This window comes from Morone saxatilis, unplaced genomic scaffold (assembly GCF_004916995.1).
Source record: "Morone saxatilis isolate NCDOM2014 unplaced genomic scaffold, NCSU_SB_2.0 Contig4, whole genome shotgun sequence".
In the NCBI taxonomy this organism is placed as follows: Eukaryota; Metazoa; Chordata; class Actinopteri; family Moronidae; genus Morone; species Morone saxatilis.
Genome location: NW_023339984.1, coordinates 5,356,313 through 5,376,941, shown reverse-complemented (window position 1 = coordinate 5,376,941; position 20,629 = coordinate 5,356,313). Strand labels below are relative to the sequence as shown.

General features: G+C 40.3%; 1 protein-coding gene across 1 annotated transcript; it reads left to right on the top strand.

Moving 5' to 3' along the window:
* Positions 1 to 567: 567 nt before the first annotated feature.
* Positions 568 to 20,620, top strand: si:dkey-183c6.7 (urea transporter 1). The gene is made up of 8 exons (XM_035675837.1): positions 568 to 964; positions 1,511 to 1,700; positions 2,354 to 2,482; positions 3,160 to 3,349; positions 6,909 to 7,056; positions 16,846 to 16,980; positions 18,295 to 18,344; positions 18,922 to 20,620. The coding sequence occupies exons 1-8, from the start codon at positions 838 to 840 to the stop codon at positions 19,102 to 19,104; spliced, it is 1,152 nt and encodes a 383-aa protein (XP_035531730.1). The 5' UTR covers positions 568 to 837; the 3' UTR covers positions 19,105 to 20,620.
* The last annotated feature ends 9 nt before the right edge of the window (positions 20,621 to 20,629 follow it).

The following is a 20,629-nucleotide window of genomic DNA, read 5'->3' as shown; positions in this document are numbered from 1 at the left end:
CTGTTTCTGTCATTTAGGTCATTCAGTGAGGTGAAAACTGGGAAAAGGGGCCAACAAGAGGTAGAGTTGCAGATATGCATGCACATAAACACCCACACACACCGTTGTTTCTGAACTCCAAGTGCTCTCATCTGTTCTTAAAGTGGTAACAGAACTCCTTCAAATTCAAAAAGCATTGTGAGGAACTTGTTGGAGCAGATGTCAACAGAAAGTCAAAAATTTAAAAAAAATGCCTCTCAGAAGTTATAGAAGAATCTGGTGTCAACAATGTTTCCCTCTCCTGCATCCATTTTCTCAAAGAAGGCAAAGCAGCAGAGATAGCTGGATTATATATTACACCTGCTGGAAAAACACAACACCCACTAATGGCTTTACAAATGAAGGAAAGACAAACAGTTATGTGCAGGCTGCAATAAAAAGTGGATGAGTAGCTTAAATGGACAAACAATAGGTGAAGAGATGTCACAGTGGGGCTGGAATAGAATGGGGGGAGGACAGAGGAACGAGGTGATTGCGAAATGTGAAAGGAGCAAGGGATGGAATAATCTTCCTCTTCTTTACCAGTTCTGATGGGATTGGACTTTGTTCTTATCTGGCACGAAAGCTGAGTGAATACGTTACCCGGTCCACCGGTTTATAAGTCATCCCCTTAAACCTCACCCGGGAGGGAAGAGGGGGGAGGAGGAAAAGGGATGACTGAGAAAGAAGGGGAGAAAGAAGCAACAGGAGAACAAAGAACCAAAAGACGCAAAGACTTAAAGTGGAACTCTGGGGATTTCCAACATTACTACAACATATTCATCAGATTAATAGTGGTGCCGTCCAGCAGCTGCAGGGATGTGGATGGATACCAAACCAGAGGCGGAGGAGGCCAGCAGGAGCCGTGCCAGTCTCAGTCGGCGTGTGTTAAACGGTCTGCTGTTGTGTACTGGGGACATGGAGCACTTGGATAAGTACATGCAGGGTAGGAAAAGTCAAAACACACTGTTATGTTCATAAAACAATTGCTTCCTTCTAATATTGAACCCAAGTATAAAATGTAATGTGCTGCATGACCATTATCCAATGTGCTTGGAAAATGCTCAATTTGTTAAGTCAAGTTTTTACATAATGTGATTAATTAATTGTCAACAGGAGCAAGCTTCCAAACATTTGGAACGTGTTAAACTGCCATAATCATAAATAAATGAGTCTGAAATGCTTACACTGCCATTAAAATATGCAGATGTAATCATCACACAACTCCCACGGTGAATGCTGCTGCCCTCCTCCTCCAACATAAAACATAACATCATTAAACTCCAATCTTGATTCTTTTATAAAAACCCTGTATTTGCATCAGGAAACCCAACTGAGAAACAAGTTTTGTGCTGCAGTTAGCCTCTTTAGTTCCACTTTTACTACGTTTGAGAAAAATGAGCTGGAAATATTAATTTTCCCCCAAAAGGTTTTTTGGGAAAAATGCTGCCAAGGAAAATGTGTAAAAAATGTTTTCTTTCTGTGTCCTCAGACAAGTTGTTTGTGCTGCAGATGGCGGTGTGGGGCTTAAGAGGGGTGGCCAGGGTCATTCTAGCAAACAACCCGCTGAGTGGTGCTCTCGTCTTGGCTGCACTGTACTGGGCCTCTCCCTGGCAGGGCCTGCTGGGAACTCTGGGTGTACTGGCCTCTACGCTAACAGCTATCATCATAGGGCAAGACAGGTGGAATGAAGTGACTATATACAAAAACACACACTCATAATATAGAAGCTCAAGAAAGTATACATTTGTATGCACATGTTTAATGATCTGGATATTTTAAAACCACACAACAGAAGAATGTCCCCTTAATTCATAATTGAACCCTCAATAAAATCCTGTCTGTTGCTTGGAAGCAGACCCTGTTACACAAGTCTATAATTTTCTCGACCTTACGGCTAAAGTAGATTGAAGGTTCTACTTTAAATTCATGATAATAACGGCTCCATGACTGGTAGACCTGCGTTCACCCACTGCCTAGCAATTCTTATTTTAGTTCCTGTCCCAATATTTATACCACGCACAGCATAATATGTTAAAATACAATCTTGTTTTGAGTTTAAAAAAGAATTCCATCTCAACTGGGGCCTGTCAAAACATGTCAAATACATTTAGTGTCACCATGGGGCCTCTGCTCATTAAAACTGAACTCTTTGTTTCACCAGGACAAATAAAAAGTTGCGCTAATGTGTGTTTTGATCATTTTTATGATCTAACTGTACACCACTGTATTACAGCAATGTTGTCCTCTTTTTTTCTTCAAAATAGAGGAATAGAAAATACAAGCTGTAATTGTGTTGTTTTAATCTTCCTGTTGTGTGTATGTGTGTGTGTAGTGCTGAGGTATCGGCGGGTCTCCATGGTTTTAACGGCATGTTGGTGTCTCTGCTGATGGGAGTCTTCAGCTCTGCTGGAGACTGGTACTGGTGGCTGCTACTGCCTGTGTGCTTGGGGTCAGCTACATGGTAAGACACACGTGCACAGACATGCACATGCTTCTTGTACTGTAGCTCTGCATTCATTGCAGGTGCCCAACAGTTCCTCCAAACCAGAACAAAGTATTTTATCTTACATTGCTTCCTAAAATCTGCTCTGGTCTGTCTTGTTTGATTCATACTACAGTTCTCTGCAACCACTAGGGGGAAACTATGTGGTTTAAGTTAAGGAATATATTGTGGTCAAGGTTAAAGGTAGCCCAATTCCAGACGTTCCCTGATGTCATTATTATAGAAACGAGTTGACAGACTAATCCATTTTTTATTTTTATCTTTTTATTTTGTGAGATTTGCAGATTTCACAGTAGTTGTGAGTCACTATGAAAACGTAGAATCACCCCTGTTTCCAAGGGAACCATATTGCTAATGTCAATCAACCTGCAAATATTGAGGTTTTTCCACACATTTTCACTCTGAAAGCTAAATATAATGGCCGCCCTCTCACTACAACATCCAATGGCATATATCAGGAGTGCCTCCACTTCACTCACAGTGTACAGAATGTGAGTGATGTGAAGGATGGGCTCTGCATTTAGTGTGAATATGATCAATACACATGTCTGCAAAAAGCATGTATGTAACGAGATCCATCTCCTAAAAAATATTGAAAACACCTCTACTCTCTCACCCCCCGTCCCCATCTCCAGTGTCTTTCTGTTCGGTGGGCTCTCCTCAGTGTTGGACCGCTGGGACTTGCCTGTCGCTGTGTTTCCCTTCAACATCATCATTGTCCTCTACCTTCTTTGTACTGGCCCAGACAACCCCTATTTCCCGCACCACCCAGCTACACCACCAGGGGCGCTGGTACCAAATGGCACCGAGCTCATTGCAGTAGAGGTAAGGCAATCCAACAGTGAACTAAATGTTTGTGCATTGGTTGAATTCAATCATACCGACGCTGGCAGGTACTATTTGGGTTAAGCTACTATATTAATATTCACATGTACGTGCTAATATATTGCATACCATGTGATGGGAATTCGTCAGTTGATGGATTTAACATCTTTAAAATAATATCTTTACTGGAGGAAATTATTTGGTGGTTAATGTTTATTGTAACAAGTAATGCTAACAATAAGTGTCTCCATTATCTATTAATCGCTTTCATTTTGTGGCCCTTTTCTCTGCTCCTATGGAAAAGGGACACTTTTAGGCTCAATTTGCATTTTTTCCTCATCAGCAATTCATCACAAGGGTATCTGTCAGAGTAACATTTGCAGTGATATTTGCACAGAGACGGCCCGTCAAGTCACATGATCACAAAAGCCGGTGCAGATCATTAGTAGTCTCAAGGGGCGCTATTAGAAGTGACAGGATATATGATGAAAAAGACAAAAAGCAAGCTGAACGAAGGCCAGAGTCATCCTCTGTGTGTCTGCCATGTTGAAGCCCGGTCTCCAGAGTGGAGTAACTGATAGGAGCACAATATGTATAAGATCAGCCAGCTATGACTCACCAGTTACTTAGCAACAGTCACTGATGGAGCTCCTGTTTGGAAATTATAATCAGCCCAAACTGTTTTAATTAACAATTCTTGGTGATTGAAAGTCATTGTGGCTGATGTAAGCTGTTGCATTCAAGATAACGTGTTAATGTTATTTTGTTCAGTTACTGTGGACTGAGATTGTGCATAATATTAGTACAGCTTTAAATATGAGTTTCGATGAGGCTTCCAAGACGGATACATTTAGGGTGATTTTATAGCTGCCGCTTCCTTTTGTATAGCCAGGGAGTTGAAAACAAACGACAACAATAAAACCTTGAGGCCTAAATTTATATGCTACTGAAAGTCCACTTAGAATGCAAGCTGTTGCACAGTACACCTTGTAAAGGAAATGGAGAGTCCGCTTTGACCACTGAATTTAAATGAAATGCAGCTGCCTTGAGCTGCTTCTTACAATATTTGGCAAAAGAATCCAGAGCAGCTGCTGCAGTTGGTTTTTGATCTCCGTGAGGCAGCTGGTATTTCGATGCTTGAAGAGTGATGCTTTTGTTTGGAACCGGGCAGAACAGATTATGGGATCTGAATCACGAGACAAGCTCTACCTTCTTCCACATATAATGAATGTACATAAATATTACTTGTTAGCATTTGTGCATATGTATTGACTAACAGCTTGACAGTATGTGCTTATTATATGGAAGGCAAAACCTCACATGAAAATACAACAAACAAACAAAATATACACATAAAGAATAATATGCAAAATATGCAATATATCTTAGCTGTACAAATTTTATATTTTAGTAGAATAAGAATAACATATATATATTTTATGTCCAATATACAATGAGATCATTTAAAGCTGCACCAATCCATATTTTCATACTTCAGTAACAATATGTATATTGTGGAAGAAGTCATTCTGATGAACCCGAGAGAATTATCACCCAACTCTGCATTTCCCTTTGGCTCTACAGAGTGATGCAGCCTCATTCAGCTAATTGTTTCCGTTTTTGGCCCCCAACTTTATTGTTTCATCACCTCGGCCAAGCCCCCACTGTACATTAGCGACAAGGCACCAAACAACTAACAGACAAAGTTAGTGGTTTGCTGGTGAATGAGCTAAAAAGCTAAAGAGGCAGACATCCCAGGAGTTGGTCGAGACTAAACCAGTTATAAGGCAAGGGAATATTTCACTTATATTTGTCTTGTCATCAAATAAATGCTGATATTGCACCATTTCTGCTGAATGTGTAAATGGGCTCATTTCCTCTCATTTTTCTCAGAATGGACAAGGGGAGGATGTTTACCAGAGCATCTCCATGATTTTAAGTCTTGTCAGTACATTTTGGAGAGATGAAATAGGAAACTGTAAAGAATAGCAAGATTCAAATTAAGTGTATAAGAGAAAGGGAATGACAACAATAAATACAGCATTTTAGAAAATTTAAGGAAGATGCATTTCACCCAGGGACCTTTTGCTGCATCAGTGCTTAATGTAAAATTCTGTATATTTATTCACCACATTAGCCGAAACAAAGGTAACTTTCCACACTCCTTACATGGTGGAAAAACACTAGTATGACCTTGCTTCATTCTTTCTTCTACGAAAAACCCTCTTGAAACACAATGCTGAAGATGGAGACAGTACCTAACTAGAGCTGGAAGATAGTATGAAACTGACAGTGAACACTGAATTAAGTTGTTGGATTTATTCACCACATGGCGTATGTTTCTGCACACGATGATCTGCAAACTGACTTTGGAAACTAGATTAGCTACGCTGCCTAAGCCCTCTCAGCGTTGTTAGGTGTCCTGAATATAGAGTCAAGATTTACACACGATTCTATTGACAAGCAGCCTTTGGCACAGTATGTCTCTCACACTAAATCATTGCTTTCTACAAGTTTCAGCCCCCTGACTCAGATTTTTCTCTCTCGTTATATTTCAGACTTTCTCCCTCGTTTTCTTTTTCATCCTTATCCTTTCTTTTTAATATTCAACTCACATATTTTTCTTCCTGTTTCCCTTCATCTGTCTGTCTCTCGCCTTATAAAAGCTGTCTCTCTTTATTTCATAAATTCCCTTTGGTTTGTTACTTAGGAGATCTGAAACCTCTAAATCCTCCTTTTCATCTCGCTGCTTCCCTTCTCCCTAGTCTCTATCCATTTCTCTTCCCTGCTATGCAAATCTCCTTCCTCCTTGTCCCACTTTCTGCATCTGTCTTTATCACTTTTTTCAATCATCTCTGTCTTCTTCATCCTCCTTTGGTCTTCTTACTCATAATTCAACCATAAACAACTAGTATATATAACAACATTTTCATTATTTTTTCTGTTACAGTCCTTGATGTGAAACAATCTCATTACATCTTTCACCTCTCTGTCTTTTCTTTGTTTTCTTCTATTTTTCTTCTTTTTTGGTTCTTTTGCTCTACTCCTTCCTTTCCTCCCACCCATCTCCATTTCATCCTTCCTCTGGTTCTCTCCAGAGATGGCGATGACGTCGGTCCTATTTATATTTAATGTCTTCAGCTTTCACTCTGCTGTGGATGGCGCTCTGGCTGCACCACCACGGCAGCGTATTTAATCTCTCTGCTCGCAAATACACAAATACAACTGTGTACATACATAGAAGCACATGCGCACAAAGAGTTACACGACCACGATATAATTAAAGACCATTTATGACTTGTAAATATCAGCGACAGGCAGGTGCACCCATCACGTCGCCATGGAAACTCTTCACTTCTCACTGAATGTTGGGAAAGCAGCATGTGAGTGAGTGTGTGTGCGTATTTAGCTGAAGAAAATGGCTGATTGTGACTGGGAAGAAAGCATGAATAGAGTCCACACTTTTTGTCATTTTTGTCACAACATAAAACTTTTTCATACTAATTTGCAATATGCTGCATAGTGTACAAATCTGCTATAACTTCTCCCTCTCATCCAGGTGATGCATGGCATCCTGCTTGGTGTGGGTCAGATCTTTGCCTGTGGAGCCCTGGGGCCCTCCCTTCTTATCCTGGGAGCTGTTCTGCTCTACTCCCCCCTGCTGGCTATCCATGCTCTGCTGGGATCGGCAGTTGGAACATTGGCTGGTGAGACTCCATCTGTGTGTTTGTGTGTCCCTGTGGGAGGAATGAGAGAGTTAAAAGTGGGGCTATTATTGTTTTTTTTTTGTAGGTCATACTGTACATGGTAAAGTAGAAAAGCATCAGTGTTGTGTTCCACAGACGTTTGACACAGATTGTAACTCTGACTTCACAAACAGGTTATAGTTGTTGTTTATTTGGTTAAACTAATCATTAATAAGTTTCAAATGAACATTTCAGTGCCAGTATCTCACTGTATAGGACTCCATCTTGGGTATTACTTGCAGGGAAACTCCCAAATTTGACATGTATATGTCAGTTTACTAGTCATGGGGAGTACTACTCAGTCTGTGAACACAGTTGTGTAATACTGTCCTCTGTGGCTCTGGAGGAGTTTTGTTAAGCCTGAGAAAATAACTTCTAATGATATCATCAGGGTGATCACAGCTTGGGCTCTGGGACAACATTTGTAACAAAAGGCCTGTAATACAAACTGAGCGTGGAGTGTGTTTACGATCCAGGAAGGATCTAACAAGTAGATGGTAATGGTTGTGTTATGTGGAGATCCAGCACCTTTAGAGCTTGACCCATATTAAGGAGTTTAAATCAGACTATTTTTGCAGCTGCTGTTTTGATTTTGAGCATTCTGTCTTTTTGTGGCATTTCTGTGCTTTTATTATGGACAGCAGAGATATAACAAAAAACAGGGAAGAGGGAAATGCAACAAGGCTCTCCAGCTTGAGTCAACCCCTAAAGCCATCGCAGCGCCCCCATTCTGTCTTTGAACCTGTCTCTTGTGAGATCTCCAACTTGGAAATCCATCCATTATCTACAGTCACTTACCCTGTGCAGGGTGTTAGAACATGTAAACTCCAAACATTACTGTAACTTAAATGTGCAAAAGTAAATTGCTGTAGTACCTTCAAAATATATGTTTCCTCTTGTTCCTACGGTCCTTCACTGTGCAGAGTGATTTATGTGCAGAGTTTGACACTAGAAGGATGTTTTCACAGTCATCTGATGAGAGTGGAAAGTTTCTCTGTGCTCATTGAAAATCTGATTTTAAGGGGCGGGGCTACAAGCATGACATCACAAATAGTCTGGAAGTCAAACCTGGTCCAGTATGCAACTTGTGCAGTGTGATGTAGACACTTGAAGCCACCAGTGCACATCCACTGAGAATGGACTCTACATGGAGTAGATGCCTTTTTAAGGATTTTAATGTGGAAATTATACTCGCAATACCATACTAAGCAAGATCATACTTGCTTTATGTGGTTACTGACACCATGCTCTGCAGTCATAGTTGCACAAGTCACCAACTGTCCTAATAGCATAATGCAGCATCACTAATCTTTGTCTAAGGCAGCAGTATAAACCTTATTAAACCATCAGCCAGGACCTCAAATAGATGGCAGGCTTAGCTCCCTGCATGGCATAAATGTTGAAATACAGTACGTTTTAACAAGGTTAAAGTCGGGTAGGTTTTATGAATCCCTCTGGCAATAAGACAATGTCAGCAGCGCATATGATATAAAACTGTGAGATAGGCAGAAGCAGCCTGTGGGCAGCTGCTCCAAAAGACACAGAGCAATTAGCCGGGGCATTGATAACGACTGGCTTATACACAAACACACAGGCCTGTGGCTGTGTGCGCCTTTTCCATCTGTGACTCTTTTCAGGGAGAGCGAGAACGAGAAATGCTAGAAGTTTAAAAGACTTCAGCCCCCTGCTTCCGTCTGCTGCTACAAGTACAATACAGTGTCCTAAAATATTTTGTGTGTCTGTGTGTGTGTGTGTGTGTGTGTGTTTGTAGCTATGAGTCATACTGTAAAAAAAAAAAAAAACAGCGGAGTGGGAGTGAGCTTGTGGATACACACACTGCACAAACCAGTGGACATTTGCTAACAGTGGCAGGTACATACACACACACTGCTGCAATAAAAACAACAGTGTGGCAAGAAAGTAATCAAAGAGATGTGATTGTAATGAGATTGTGTAGGCAACAGAACAGAGTGGAAACGGCCTGCTGGAGCATGGCAGTTCAATGCATAAGAGCAGCACAGCAATCAGGAACTCTATTCTCTCATTTGTAAATTCTTTCTTCCTTCCTTCATCCTTTCTTCCTTCCTTCCCTTTACATTGTACAATCCATGTTTTCTCCAGTGAGTTTGTTTTATCTAACTCAGGATTTTAGCCAAAATTAAGCTATTTGTAGCATTCATAAATGTTGAAAAAGTCAGCCATGCTTATATTTCTTTAACTAGATGCTTTAATTCAGAGTTCCACCAGATGTTCTATCTTCCCCAAATGTAAAATGTGAGCCTTTTAAACTAATCCCATGGGAGAAGGGTATATTGCATTATGTCTTGCTGCTCTTTTGTGGTTTCCTTCCAGTTTAAGCATTCATTTTGTTATTTTCAATGTCTGAAGAATGAGGCTTGTAATAATTCTATACATTTCTTATTGGCAACAAAAAAAGTATTGTCTGCGTATCCAAAGCCTGAAATATTTTATTCCTTTGCAGCCTATTCTCCAAAAACTAAAAACACATCAACGGGCCACACTGCTGTACTGGGTGAAAAGTTCCCTCATCACAATGCACATGGCCACTGTAGTGTATTTGGAGTAAATCACACAGACTTGCTCACTAGGGTACCAACCTAGTGTGTGCTAATCCACAGCTGAAAATACTAACCAACAAATGCACTGTAATCCTGTTTTAGTTATGTTTGCTTAAAACTACAGTGCCCAGCTGTTTCAGGAAATTATTTAACCTTTTCAATTTATAAAACTGTATCATTTTAACCCTAACCCTACAGTTTAGATACTGTATGTTAGTCCTCTATAATGTGCTGTGTAGCTTGAGATCCTCAGGTAGGTGTCATCTGGGGTCATTCTGAAAAGGCTTCCTTGTTTTTGCATCGCATGTTAATGAATTCAATATCTCCTTTTGAATTTAAAATTCTGAAATGTAGAATTTCTATTGGTATTATTTGTTTTTACCTTGTAGTTGCCTATTATATTCTTATTCGCATTAGTGTTATTTTCTTTGTTGTTAGTCACTTTGAAACTTTGTTTGGAACAATGTGATGAAAAGGTCTGTTATAATCACTTGTGTTGCTGTTATTATAAGCACAATCTGGACGTTTGGTGTTGTTAGATGCATATTATACCATGGAACTTAGTGTACCGGCTGCCCTGAATAAATGTAAATTCACTCACACACACCCACGCACAGAAACAAATGAAGCTGCGGCACACAGTGAGATAGTTAAGACTGTGAATAAGTGCTACAAGGTCAGATTCAAAACTTAATCCTGCCTGACAGAGACCTGGAGGGAAAAAGAAAGATCAGTGTCAGGAGACAAAGAACAAAGTGTCAGATGAAGATGGAAGAGGAGAGAAAAGGGATAAAGAACTGACAAGGAAAAAGAAGAGGGGGCATAAATTGAGGGAAAGACAAAAAGTGCCAGAGAGAGAAGGAACAAAAGGGAAAGATGCTAATAAATGTATCAGAGTAGAAAAGAGGACTCAAGAGGTTCTGACAATATGTGTCCACTTGTGTGTATTGAACTGACACCATCCTCTCCAACACGGGCACAAGTTGTGCCCCTGGCTCTCTCTTTCTTCTCCTGTCTTACGTCCCCTCCATGAACAGCCCTTTCTTCTTCTTCTTTCTTTCTTTATCTCTTTTAATCCTTTCTTCTTATTAGCTTTCAAAATTACTCCTCATTCTTTTCACTTGCACCACTCTCTCCACTGCTGCTCTGCATTCATTATCCTTCAGTGCCTACAAAATGCTGAGTGTACAGATACTCTGGTTCGATTTCAGGAAAGAAAAGGTGTGTGTGTGTGTGTGTTTGATGTCATTATCAACCTTTTTCCAAAGGCAAGCGGCATGTCATTAGCTAGCTTATTTTGTATTTTAGGACTGGAACATTCATGTGCTAGGATATCAGAGTTTAGAGCAATGTTAGCAGCCATGTCCTGGGGAGGTTTACGTGCCAGACACACCAGCCCATCTTGCGTTAAATAATTTAGTGTTACTTTTGCCACATTCATAGGTTATCCAGCAAATCTATTCTCTTGTAAAAGTAAATCATACTGCAAACATTATATCTAACCATTGTGTTGCTTGTCCAACTACGTTTTTCTATAGTAAGCTTTCAAAGCATCCCTGGGTTATATTATAATAGTGACATTTTATTACATTGTTATTCATAATACTGTACTATAATGGCTAACAACCTCTAACCTGCATTGCGCAAACAATGTTTCCTTGTCTTCTAATGTTTGTAAGACCCTTTTACAGCCTTCCTGGCTTAAATCAAATCAGCTGGAAACACTAAAAACTCTTCTGAAGACCAGGATTTCCAGCATTAGGTGACACAAGCTAGCTCCAACTGATCAAATCTGCTAGTGACGACATGTTTTTCTCAGACAACAAAATCCATGGTCACTAATTATAGAAACGAGAAGGCTGCTTTTGTTTACTTATTTGTGAAACTGAAGACCCGTTTCAAACATGACTGCGACTGCATATGTGCCATGTGACAATAGAAAGCTTGAAAGGGAAGCCTGAGTGACTGTTCAGGTATCGCCACCGTCATCTTTGTCACCAGTCGTCATCATTATTTTCCTAATTGTTATGTCTTTAATTTAATAACATCATCAGCACATTTAATGTTGTCAGCATCATCGTTATCCTCCTTGCCCTCATCCTCGTCTTTAGCCCTATCCCTACCTTTACTGTCATCATCTTCATTAGTTTATTGTTTCCATCATCATTACCATTCTCCATTTCTCTCCATTATTTTCCATCACTGTCGTGATCGTTTTTTCCATTCACCACCATCAGAATAGCTTCCAATTTAAGTATTACCACTGTCATCTCAATCACGTCCGATAAGGATAACGCTGAGGTGAGAGACCAAAGGCAGGCTGACAGCTGATGTTTAGACATGTGTGGATCCTGACAACAGGCAGGGGAAATCACTTCGGCTCTCTATGAGTAGTCAGCCCCTTAATCATCACCTCTTAATTTCTACTTTGTCTGTGAGAAGGAGCGAGAAAGAGACATGAAGTTCGTCTGGGACAGGCAGAGTGTGAGGCCATATCTAGAGCTTTCACTCAAATCCCACAAGGGGTTTCCAGAGGAGGAGATCAGGGGCTGTATGTAGGCCAGAGCCTCAACCTCCTGCTGCATTCATGTTATAGGAGAATAATTGTCGAAATGCTTTAAAGTGAGATCAAATACAGGAGGAAAGACGATGTGAGGCAGTTGGAGAAGTCATCTGGGGTTCACTGCTTAACTCGGAGGTCTTTTAGTAGCTTTGTACTTATGATGTGAAAACACACATAAATATATATTTTCAAGTAAGAATGTCACAAGTGCTATCTCTGGTGTGACAGGCGAGGGGAAGAAGAAGCAGAGGCTCTCGGTCTTAGAAAGAAAGTATTCTTAGGAGAGAGATTATGACCTGTACTTCACCGAAATGTTGTAATACAACATAACACTATAACACTTAAGCCATGGCCATGTGCGTGTTACATAACAGGCCTTAAGACAGACGGGGGGTATATTACATTTCACCACTGAAGACAAGCAACAGACGGAAATTCCGATCATCCTCCAGCCTGTTTTACTGAAAAACACCAGTCCAGATGTGTTCATTAACAACAGCAATACCTAACTGTACTTTGTGTTAAGTGCTAATTAGCGAGTGTCAGCATGCCTGCTGAACCTCAGCATGTTAGCAGTGTCATTGCAAGATTGTTAGCATGCAGACATTAGCATTTAGCTCAAAGCACAGCTGTGCCTTAGTACAGCGTCACAGAGCCCCTAGCATGGCTGAAAATAATGATAATGTTAACACTCCACTGTCTGTACAATAGGTTAAATAGATGTGTTATATAGCAAGAATTTAACTCCTAAAAAGAGAGAATAAATTCATCGAATTAATGGTAATCCTAGGAGGATAAAGCACAAACATGAAATTCTTAGTACATATGATTAGAAGCATTCACAAAGAAAGAGGATTGTAGAAATAGGCCTTTACAGCATCTGAAATGAGGCTGGTACTGGTACTAAGAAATGCTGGTGGAAATGGAGACACACAAAGTGTTTTTTCTCTGCATGGATAGAAACAAACCGTTCCCTCTCCAGCTCATTCTGCTGATATCTGGACAGTGTTAACAAATGAGCCCACATAAAGAGCAATCCATTTAGCTGCATCCACAGACAGTTTTTCTCTCAAAGGCATCAAAGGACAGAATAATGGATTCACCAGCTGAATCAAGAGCAAAGGCCCAAATGCAAAGTTAGCCATTAACCACACTGGAACACTGGAAAACAAGTCATTATGTACAGTTCATTTCAGTTGTTTAGTCCAACCTATTGCTCTAGCCTCCATTTAGTCTGCACATACTCACTGTGGTATGATGCAGGCAGCAACTGGAAAAGAGGAGAGGAGATATTGGGTTTGATATGATAAAAGCTCTCTGACTCATTCTATTAGCATAGTCAGCATCACACTGGGAGTGACTCACACACACACACATAGTAGAAAAACAGTAAAACATTTAGGATCCTCTGGGGCCCCCCCTCCCACATTGCCATTAGTCTTTAATGACACTCTTATTGGGGAAAGGAACTAGGGGAGCAGAGAGAGAGACAGAGGCTGTGATGAAGGAGGCAAGGAAGGGAATGAAGGAACACAGGGCAAACGGTGACAGTGAAGAGGAAGATGGAGAGGAGGATAATGAAGTGTGGAATGAGGAAGAGATGAGTGCAGAGAGAGCCGGAGCGTTTAAAAACAAAGAGGGTTGATGTGAAAAAGGTACGACAAACAGAGGGTGGAAGGAGGGGGGGGGGATGTCAGAGAGAATAGCCCAGCAGACACAGAGTGAGGAGGCAGCACTGGGGTGTGGTCAGTCTGCTTCAGGACCAGACTCGCTAAACTGCAGCCTACAATGCCTGGTAATGAGAAAATCAATCACAGCGCACCCCGAGGGTCATTTATCTACAGAGGAGCTTCCAAAATTTACTGTAACTGCAGATGAATTCTTTGGAAAATCCTGCAGTATTAATACGGGGGAAGGTGCAGGGTGGAGCAGCTGCAGCGGTGGCTAACAGCATGAATGATAACATTTATACTGTCATTTTAGTCATCTTTTGTTTAGCATACATTTCCAGCATGGCTACTATGAATTTTAGAGTTTTGAAACGGCGTCTTCTAACCAAAATGCGACAATTCAATATGTTGTGATATGCAGATGTAACCAGGCTATTGAGCAAAGGATAATTCCTTCACCCAGGAACACATACAGCTTAGTGCACGTGTGTGAGTAAATAATATATAGCTGTTAAAGCAAATAGTGGTGGGCACTCTCCTGCACAGTCAGACGGTGCTCAGTAATTTTTTATGATATTGCTATCACTCAGAAATGTAAAAATACACAATTTCTGCTTTCAGGTTGATGCTCCCACAAAGATAAGCATTGTATATAGCGATAAAACAGTCGGTAAGCAGTTTTAAAGCTCATGCCTTTCCTAAGCTGAGCAGTGTCAGCTGCTCTGGGTGGGGCTACAGGATGACCTTTTCTTACACACACAGATGCAGTGTTGGTTGGTGTGCAGCAAAAAGCAAAAATGAAAGTGCGATTTATTGACAACGTTGATTCCAACTGCACATGCTTAGCTTAGTTTATTAGGTAACGCTACACCAACATCCGTGCAATACATCCCGTCTTTGTGAATTATGATGTGTTTTTTTGTGTCGGAGAGGAGTTGGTTCAGCTGCTGTCTATTTCTAAGGCTGTAGTGAATGTTGTATTGGACTCCATGGATGTACATGAGGGGGACCACATACATTGCTATCTCATTTTGTGTTTACTCACACAATAAACAAAACACGCACATTTAATCAGAAACAAATGAGAGAGAATGTAGCAAGAGGAACAACTCTGTAACAAACAAAAAGCTTCAGGTTCTGAGAAACTACCGACATCCCTGGACTGCCTCTTTGACTAAAGTGGAGGTGGAGGTTCGTTCACTCGAAGGATTTTGACTCTTAACTTGACTCCTCCAATGTCATCTCTGCTGAAGGAACTTAGCTGACTTTAGTATATTGTATAAGTATACTGTAGTTGGTTATATTTGGTTATGATGTAGTTGGTTATATTTGCAATTTTACTCTAGCAACATTCCACTCGGTCAAGTTTCCATCCAAATTTATCACAAACTTCTCAAGTGAATTTCAAAAAGATTGACAAAAGAAAATGTGAATGAATGTTTGTGTCCATCCATTACTGTTATGCAAATATGAGGAGTCGGTTGCATCAAGGTAAAGAGTTTGTGCTGATTCTTGCAGAAGAGTCAGTCAAACCTCACACGAATGAGAACAATGTGGAAAATATGACATTTCTTTGTTTCATACATTAATTTGAGGAAGGTTACTGTCTCCTCTTCCCTCCACACAAAATGCACATTAAAACAATTGGAGGGAAACTCATTTATTGAAGAGCACCTTAACAGCTCCTCAAAATTATATTTTTGCTCATCTCCAGTGGTTAAACTTCTTACGCCAGCTCCAGTCTACTGCCTCCAGGGTGTGGCAGTACACTGTGATATCTCGTTGGTTATAGGTGCAACAGAGCAGAGCCCTGACCCCACCCATCAGTGATGCTGGGTTTCATCAGAGGTGCAACAAGCTTGAGCCCGAGGGGGCAGAACAAAAACAATTTACTGATTTTAAATATTTCAAAGTAAAGCAAAGCATCATATTGCTTGTCGATTCTGAATGAATCTTGCTGGCCTTTGCAGCTGAACTCCGTGGCCCTACTCCTTCTGATGTCATTGTGACTTTATTGTTATTCTCCCTCACGTGTGGGTTGAAAGACACAGTGCAGCTGCTGCTGAAGGCCAGCAGAGAAAAGGTCACTGCCTCTGGCCCTGAAGAGATGTATCTGGGCCAGCATGCCCACTGTGCAACAGTCTGCATATAGCTTCACAACATAGTGTCTATTCAGTACGGTTGTGAGTCAGGGGCGAATGGTGTTCATCCACCTACCACCTAACATATTGATACTGAAGCTGTTCTTGTGAAATTGAATATGATTATTATGCAAATAAAAAAGGGGAATAACATGACAATTACATAAGTTAAAAGCCTCCTGAGAGGTTCTTAGTCCAATGTGAAACCACTTATTTTAGTGCAACTCAGGCTCAGTAAAGACACTGACACAGGCAGGGTCTCAGTCAGCACTTCCTCTACCCAGCCCTGCTCGCCATCATCAAATACTGGCTGAACACACACAGTCTTCCTTGGAAAAACCATAAGTGCAAGAGGCAAAGCAGACAAATTACACCTCAGTTCTTCCTCAGTGGCGCATTATATGCTGTAAACACTGTTACACAAGACTCCAAACAAACAGTGTGCTAGTGGCAGCACTGAAAACAAATGATGTTTTAGCAGGGGTTAACCAAAAGGTCATCTTCCATGTTGGACCAGATATTCATATTCCCTATATGAAGATACCGGGGAACACAAAGGCAACGTCAACATATTTCCTTATTAGGTTACACGCAAACCGAAGTGTGAACCAAAGGCAACCATCTAACAGTTTGTGTCTAGCACCACCACGTGGATAAATGTAGTAGAGCAGTTCTACACTGTGTTTGTTTTGTTGTATATTTCTGCCTGTGTGATTCCCTGATCAGCAGTCAGTCATTGGTTTTTGTCATCAGACTTAAGATTTAACTCTCACTGTGTGTGTGTGTGTGTGGCACAGGTTTATCCATGGCAGTGCGTCATGGTTCTTTGTACTCAGGTTTGTCAGGGTTTAATGGAGCTCTGGGCTGCATGGCTGTTGGAGGACTCTTCTTCACCTTCAGCTGGAGGACCCACCTCTTTGCCATCGCCAGCGGTGACACACGAGCACACGCACACAGACATTGTTGCTATCTTTTGTTCGAAGCGCTTAATGATTAGTGATCTAACATGAAGCTTTTCCATCACAGTTTTAGTACAGAGGGAACAAAACACTGTGCAAAAACAAAATTGGCCACGTTTTCTAAGGTTATTTTGTTTGTGTAGTTTTCGTCCTACTACCCTTCAAACAACCTGACCTCATTAGTCAGACAGGTTAGTTATTTTTTGCATTAAATCATTGTATATAAATATCCTATTACTTTTAGGTTACATGCCCTTTTCACATTTTCCCAAACTTAATAATATAACTCAATATGGATTTTAAAACCAAAGAAACTCATACAAAACATTCATCCCCATACTTTTTAATCTTTAAACACATCTTCTGGAGACTAACTGGTCTCCAGTGCTCTCCCTTGTAATTTCGGCTGAAATGAAACTCTTTTTATGAGACCCTTGTTCCAATGAAACCTTTTCAGAAATGCACTGGAGCCAATCAAACAAGGCTCATTTTCCTAGTTCTAACACAGTAGACCCCAGACAGTTTACACGTGACTCTCACAGTGTTACCTGCTTGTGCAACATGCAGCTTGTTGTGAGTTCATGTAATTTGTCGGAGCCCTTTGAGTACCTGAGATGTCACTTGCTGCATCACTGCTCCTCTCAGTAAATCATGAATTAATTAATTCCCCATGTGAATAAATCACATGATGAATCACACATTCTTAAGGAGGTAAATGACTACATACAGTCAGAAAATAGGTAAATACCACACATGAGCTTATTCAACCGGCTCATTTTACTGTGCTGGGACTTCATATGTTTCCATAAATACAGTATTTCCCCTTCCCCATCATGCGTACAGTTTACATCTCTTTTTTGCATACTACATACTACTTATGTGAGCTCTTTTTGCTCTTTCTCTTCACCAAATGGCTGTAATTGCAGAAAAGAGATTAATAATTCTGCAATTTTGTCCATTCAAGCTTGATTTACTTGATCTATTTAGACTGGGCCTCCCTCTGCTTCCACTCATGGATACAGACAAACTGACAAAATGATGCACATGTTCTATCTCACTCATGCAACACATCTGAAATTACAACTGGAGCACCATGGGCATTAGTGCTGACCAGTTTGACAGGGAGCTAATCAACTCACATTAGGTAAATTGTCCCTAATTGGAGCTTCCAGTGTGTCTCATATCTGGACTGACTGCAGCTAAACTCTGTTCCAGCAACCTGGAGAAAGATACTGGGTGAGTGTTTAGAGGATATATTTAGCCTAATGTCTTCTCCTCTGCCCGCAGCCTTCCTCTCTGCATATGCTGACATTGCTCTGAGCAATCTGCTGGGAACTGTAAGTACACACACCTCAAGCCAAGTGTGTATGACGCAAAACAACAATTTTCTTTCATTTTGTATACTCTGTAGAATAGACACACAGAAAACAACAGTGATGTCCATTTGAAATATATAGTGTATTGCTACATTACTTCAGGGTATGACACATTCGCTGCATGGCAAAAAAGAAAGCAGGATTCTCAACCAGTGTGTTTCACTCTGGTGTTAAATTTCAGTTTGGTCCATTTAACAGCAGCTTTATCATAAGGCAGTTGGGCTGTTGTATCATAGACCTGTCACTCCACATGAAGAAGACCATTTTATTTTATTGGTCCATTTTATTTAGCTTAATCTTACCTGGAATAAACTGCAGGTGCACAGGAGTTACTTATTTTTCCCACAAAGCAGCCATTCCTGCAAACTATTTCAAATATTACTGTTTGTCTTTTATACCTTCATCAGAGCAGGAAGAGTAGGATAATGCTATAACTCTTGTACATGTATAGAGCTTGTTCTCACTCAAACTGTCTGACTCACTTCACTCTCTCTCTCTCTCTCTCTTATGCATTATTACAAACCCTATCTTTACCTAGGTTGGTCTCCCAGCATGCAGTTGGGCAGCTACTCTGACAGCCACGCTGATGTTGCTGCTCACCGGCAGTCTATCAGCGTACCGCATCCCTATTGGTCAGGTCAAGGCCCCTGAACGCAACATGCGCTCCCGCAGCCAATGGGAAGCTGGGAACACCGTAGAAAGGGAGAGCACTGACGTGTAACACTAGTTCAAGTTCACACACTCAAGTTCACACACTGAGTACTGTATCAGTACTTTGAACTTCTGAGTTGGATAACACTGATACATGTTTGATATAAACATGTTATAAATTAGGGCTGCATGATATGGTAAAAACATCGGTTATTTTGATATTGCGATTCATGACAATTTGGGAATTTTTGCATCACACATTGAATTTTCATTTTAAAAAAACTATTAGAATCCGGATAATGTGACATCTTTGGGGGTCTGTTTTCTTCTTTCTTAAATCTGGAGAACGAGATCTGTAAACCAGGGCAGCACTGCAGGACTTCATTAACATGCTGTTTTGTCACACATTCTACCTTTTATCAAAACATTACAGCTCTTGCTATTTGCATATTGCACTTGTACTTGTACTTGCACTGGTATTTCCATCATTTTCAATTATAGTACAGCCCTATTACAGATTTTTAGATATACACTCGCATTTCACAGTATGTCCACAAGGTGGCAATGTATGTTCAGCAATAAAATGTTGAAAATGTGACTGTGTCTGTATACCAACCATTTCTATTAAATATATACAATTTTCATCCAAGTTTTATCCATGCTTTTTGCCACGTTATTCGACACATAATATAAAAAAAGCCAAACAGAACAGCCAATTTAAAGGAAAAGAAAACGTCTTTTATTTGCCATGAAATCCACAAGTCAGTTCAATAAAATCATTCATTGTTAAAATGACAGTCTAACTGCTATTGTCAATAAAAACACAGACTGAATTGAACAGTAATTATTTTTAACCCCCTCATTACCCTGCATAGACATACTACATACCACTCCACTGGAACTGATTGTAAAAACAGACTGTACACGTACCTCAGTGCAGGCAGACAGTGGGACAATGAGTACACACAGACAATGTGTTTCTGTAATCAGCTGCTTAGGCCAGCCAACTGTTATCATTATTGTTATTATTATTATTATTATTATTATTATTATTATTAATACTAATAAATTAAAAAACTCTCCAATGAAAAAGTGAAGGTGTTTAGCTGTGGTTCATTATTCAGTCCTTCCAGGATTATGCAGCCTTCTTTTTAGGGATTGAGGCATAAAAGGCTTGATTTCACAGCAGATTTTCAGAATAATTGCGATGCGTGTTGAGCTGTCTTTAGGTTGTTTTTTTGTGTGGGGGGGGAAGTGAAAATTGGAAAAATAGTTGTAATTTAATTTTGTATAATTCATAAAAAAACAAAGGCAACTTGTTCCAGTGGGAATATAATGGCTCGTAGTTTGGTGACGCGCTATGATTGGTGGAACCCGCAGGAAACTACAAAGATTGGTCACATTGCTGTTACTGGACAGAAATGCAAGGTCGGGCAGAATTCACAAGGATTGGTTGAGTTTGCGTTAAATGTTGCGATCGCAATTTCCTGGAGGAACTGATTATTACACTTTTTCCACAGTGCTTCAAGTTTATTTTTATTATTTTAATGTACATTTCCAATCAACATCTATATTCCCAAACATACACACAAGTC